The sequence below is a fragment of the Octopus bimaculoides genome, chromosome 2 (assembly GCF_001194135.2).
Source record: "Octopus bimaculoides isolate UCB-OBI-ISO-001 chromosome 2, ASM119413v2, whole genome shotgun sequence".
NCBI classification, from domain to species: domain Eukaryota; kingdom Metazoa; phylum Mollusca; class Cephalopoda; order Octopoda; family Octopodidae; genus Octopus; species Octopus bimaculoides.
The window spans coordinates 161,282,978-161,288,195 of NC_068982.1; the positions used below are offsets into that span (position 1 = coordinate 161,282,978).

The following is a 5,218-nucleotide window of genomic DNA, read 5'->3' on the forward strand; positions in this document are numbered from 1 at the left end:
GGAGGAGGAGGAGGAGGAGGAGCGAGCGTAGAAAACTTGATAAAACTACAAGAAAACGAAAAGTGCGAAGTGGGGGAGGTAACGGATTGCTATTGTTTTTTTTTTGTCTTTATAGTTACATTTGTGTGAGTATATATGTTTGGATATGCGTATATGTGTGTCAGTGTATGTGTCTTTGCGTGTGTGTCTATACGCAGGTATACACACACTCCCTCCTCCTCCTTACTACACTAAAATAATAAACTTTTGCACTCGCTTCACATATCATTTCTCCCAACTGCGCCTGCTCAACAAACAACCTGTTGTGCTCAGTGTAAAATAAAACTCTACAGACAGAACACCACCACAAACACAACAACCACCGCAACAGAATACAATACTGACATTTATCTCACACTGTCTGGCCATCACCTCATCCATCTTTATTTCAACTCATCAAGAATTATTTCGTCAACCGAAACCAAATCGAACCAGCCATGTTGATCGATCTTTTCAGGGGTAAATGGAAGCAAGACGATGAATTGCCTCATAATTTTGTAGAATTTATGGATGCTGCAGGTAAAAAAGAACCTTTTGGTCCCTTGTTATTACTAATTTTGTTAGTTTTTTACTGTTTCAAACTCTTCTTCTTCTAGCTCCTGATTTTCGTCGATAGTGTTAATGGGCACTAGGCTCTTAAACTTATTCAAACTATTAATATTAATCTTTTCTATTATAGGCATAAGATCTAAAACTTTGTGATGGAGGGGACTAGTCGATTACATCGATCCCAGTACTTGACTGGTACTTTATTTTATCGAACCCGAAAGGATGAGGCATAAAGTTGGCCTCGACTGGATTTGAACTCAGAACGTAAAGAAAAATAATAATAATTATTATTATTATTATTATTATTATTATTATTATTATTATAAGGGCCTAAGATACAAGAAATAACACAAGACCAAATTACAAACACAAAAACAAGGTTAATGTCAGATCAAAAGAAATTAACATAAGCAAGATGTAACTTTTAAAAATTTCTATGAAAAATTCCACATTAAGGAGACAGACAAGCAAAGGTAATTCGGTGGAAACCCCACACGAAGGCCCACGTTTGCTCTGTCATATCTGGGGCATCAAAAATACCATCTCCCAGTTTCTTTCCTCCTATTTTGTAAAGCATACCCAGGGTAGGCCCATTCGTCCTTGCTACCTACTCACTACATCTGTTTTTCATTAAACACACAAGAAGATAGCGTCTCTCTATCCTCAGTTTCTTAAAATGGTTCTTGAAAAAGTTGATGAGAGCTAGACCAGTGAATAAAATGCTTGTTTTCAAACTTTTCCACCAGTCCACCGCACAACTTCGGCCAAAATCCACCAGCCAGGGGAATATAAGCGACCTCTCCTTCTTAAGAAATGTGGAACATCAGTTTTCACTTCAGCCTTGGCCATTAGCTTGATTCATTCTACATGCGACAGCAAGGGTTCGACACAAACCTGCAAGTAGGTAATCCACTGACACTGTCGGCGTGCAAGAAGGAATTGTCGCCTTTGCGCACATTTCGAAGAGGTTTGGCTATTTGACACTTCCGTTCCAGTAGAGCTTGTCTCAAGCACGTAATTTCTCCTGAAGCACTTGCGTGCCTAAGACCATTGAAAGTTATATATAGTCTCAGATTTGTAAATTCTTTAAAAGAGACTATTCAGACTGTTTTCGTCAACGCCTAAAGTTCTTCGTAGGCCATTGCCATTCACACCCTCTACAAACCTTCTGTAGAATACAAAAAGTGTTTTCCCGCCGATCACCAGCTTGTAGAACGCTATGAATACATAGCAACATTCTAGATATCAAACACTTAACCTCGGTTCGCGTTTGACACCATGATTGCAGCTCAAAGATTCCCACGTCATTTCACTTTTGTTTTCGTTATCGTTGCCGTTGCAGTAGTCAGTATATTTCAGCAGCTCAACAGCCTCAGTGAGTGTCTGCGTACCATCAGCGACGGCATCTCGAGACCACTGTGTCGTGGGTGTTGGTAACAGTTGAATTTGCTAACCAGCAGAACCTGTTCCTTCCATAAGAAGCGAAAAGACAGGCAACGATACACAACCTAAGTAATGCAGGCATTAGCGACATCCGTTCGATTTTTCAAGAACAATTTCCTCTTGACACTTTTTTTTAAATGTAATTTAAACACTGAATACATGCCGCTGTACATTGTAGCGAAACCGACTACTATAGGCCAGCTGCCAAATAACGACAGTCGATCATGTCGAGCATTTTGAACTAATCTAAATTGACCAGTAAAACTCCAAAATCAAATCTATTCTCGACCTGCTCTCGGTGTAATGAATGAAGTGAAGATTGTTGTGGATAGATCTGCTGGCGATGACAGATCTATCCACGACAGACTTCCCGACGACAGTCTTCAGTTGGCTGATTTTTGCTACATGTATAGTACCTTGACTTTCTCCCTACTACTATCACCTGCATTTCTTCACTGTTGTCAAAAGGCATGATAGTTGGGATGCCTGTCAGGTTTTCAGATGCGACTAACATCTGCAATTCCAGCAATATTCCTGTTTTATTTAGTTGAGGAGTTTATCCCACTGTTCCTCTACCATTACTCTCGCACTTTCCTGATCTCGGTGGTGTTGAACATTACTAACTTTTACATCTGTCGCTATTTTGCCGTTGTTTAGAGGAAACGTAATAAATTCTTGGGGTATGAAAACACTTGTAACCACTGTTTTGGCCTCTATCTCGCTGTTTCAGGTTGCTCTTCCTCTTTCCAAGTATGTTATTGTACAGTACACATCTTACAGAATTTTTTTTGTTTTCAATCTGCGCAACTCTGAAGCACTGCAGTTTCTCTTCCCTTAATGCACTTGTCGTTCTCTTGTTTGTTTTGTTCACTTCTTCAGCTGTAAGTCTCATAACGTCAGATCAAGTTATATCACCTTTGAATTCTGTCCACTGGGTTATGACTGACGCAAACGAATTTTGTTTTTGTTTTTGTCTTAGGCATCAATCCCTGTTGTTGTCGTCGTCGTTGTTGTTGTCGTCGTCGTTGTTGTTGTTTTAGTTATTGTTCGTTTCGTTGCTGTCGTCATTATAGTTGTTAATCCTTTTGTCAGTAACTTTGAACGTTACGCAGCAGTAACTAAAAGAAAAGCCCAGTCGCCTTTATTTCTCTGCCTTTCTCCTTCTTTTTTCCTAGTATACTCCCTTCAACTCCCCTTTTGACACATTTCTCACTGGCGAATATCATTATGCCTAATCAGTTTAACAGGGTTATGAACCTAACGTCCCATGACGCTGTCTGCTGGCATGGACTTGCGTCTCCAGGTGCCAGAATAGCCCATCCATACCGGACTTGTCTGGGTTAATTTTTACCCCCAGTTAACGATTCCTATTCATTAAAAAAAAAACTACAACACTTCGGCACCATTACGGTGGCAGTGTCTGCATATGCTGACACGGCTCTCCTTCACCCCAGTTCCAACGAGGTGTCCCTCAAATCGTTAATTTTCTGTAATGTGGCTTCAGAGTCAATAAATATAGGATGGACGGAAGAGGGCACACTTGCCACAAATACGTAATTCGAAAAGGCTCCAGTAGTAAGTCATTTACTCTGAATACTCAACATATGCACACTGAACTCAGAATGTAATGAATCAGGAAAAATACTGCTAGGCATTTTGTCGGACGCATTAACGATTCTGCCACCGCTTTAATAATAATAATAATAATAATAATAATAATAATAATAATAATAATAATAGTAGTAGTAGTAGTAGTAGTAGTAGTAGTAGTAGTAGTAGTAGTAGTAGTAGTAGTAGTGGCTTTCGTGGTTTCTCATCTTAACTGATTTGAAGTGTTATGGGCTACAGCAAATATTCTGCTCAATACCACAGATTTGCTTGTCATTTGTTTGACCTTAACCAGTTGAGCATGTCCCTTAATGGATGACGATATGTGCATCTCCGATCACGAGCAGAAGTAGTAGGGGAGCATCATAGCCATGTGTTCAGATGAATTCTTTGGGGCTTGGATAATTCACGTCTGGAAACATGGGTGTTTCGTTCAACAGCCTTAAACAACCCTTATTCAGGGACCTTTTGAGCGGGATGGGCTACTCGACCTGAAGAAAATTCTAACTGGGCCCTACCTGCAAGGTCATGCGCTGTTAATCTTGATATGAGATCACCATGCCGCGCACATATAGGTGTACCCTAATCAGACGAGTAGTCATAATGGTATGCTGAGCTTCGTATATTTTACCCGTGTCACTTTGATGGCATGCACTGCTCTCTCACTCAATAATGATAACAAGAACAATAATAATAATAACAACAACAACAATAACAACAACAATAATAATAATAATAATAATAATAATAATAATAATAATAATAATAATAATAATTTTGGCACAATGCCAGTAATTTCGAGAGGTGTGATAAGTCGATTATATCGAGCCCAGTGCTCAACTGATACCTATTTTATAGACCCTGAGAAATGAAAGGCAAAGTCGATCTCGGCGCTATTTGAACTCAGAACATAAAGACGGACGAAACGACGCTAAGCATTTTGCCTGGTGTGCTAACGATTCTGCCAGCTCGCCGCCTTACTAATACTAATAATAATAATAATCCTTTCTATTAGAGGCACAAGGCCTCAAATTTGTGGGGAGGGGACTAGTCGATTACATCTACCCCAATGTTCCACTGCTACTTAATTTATCGACCCCGAAAGGATCAAAAGCAAACTCGACCACGGCAGAAATTGAACTCGAAACTTAATGACGGGCGAAACACCGCTAAGCATTTCAGCCGGCGTGCTAACGATTCTGCCAGCTCACTGCCTTAACTAATAATAATAATACTAATAATGATGATGATGATGATGATGATGATGATGATGATGATGATGATGATGATGATTTCTTTATCAAGCACGGGTTTACATATTAAGAAAAACATTATGGACAAAATAAAGAATGTGTGTGTATGCGTATTGTGAAGGTTTTGCGTGTAAACAAGTCTAACAAATTTTTTTTTTTTTAAGTGGGAGAGGAAAGAAATCAACTATGTGTAATCCGCAATAGGGAGGAGACGGTCGAGGGCTGCTCATGGAAAAACCCCATAAAAAAACTCATGGGCACCCTGACTTTGGGGTCAGGTGTCTTTTTCCCTTTCCTTTTTTCCAACTACAGGTGTATGTTCAAGA

The 5,218-nt window shown here is 39.6% G+C and overlaps 1 protein-coding gene across 2 annotated transcripts in view; it reads left to right on the forward strand.

The window, feature by feature from the left end:
• The window catches only part of LOC106867514 (uncharacterized), a 23,405-nt gene that overhangs the window by 11,337 nt on the left and 6,850 nt on the right, over nt 1-5,218 (forward strand). The window contains exon 1 of one of the 2 annotated variants that reach the window (XM_014912401.2): nt 218-558. The exons of the other annotated variant lie outside the window; for it this stretch is intronic. Within the exon in view, the coding sequence (XP_014767887.1) occupies nt 477-558 (82 nt within the window). The 5' untranslated portion in view covers nt 218-476. Of the gene's footprint in view, nt 1-217; nt 559-5,218 lie in introns of those variants that run through there. 2 annotated transcript variants of the gene reach the window in all.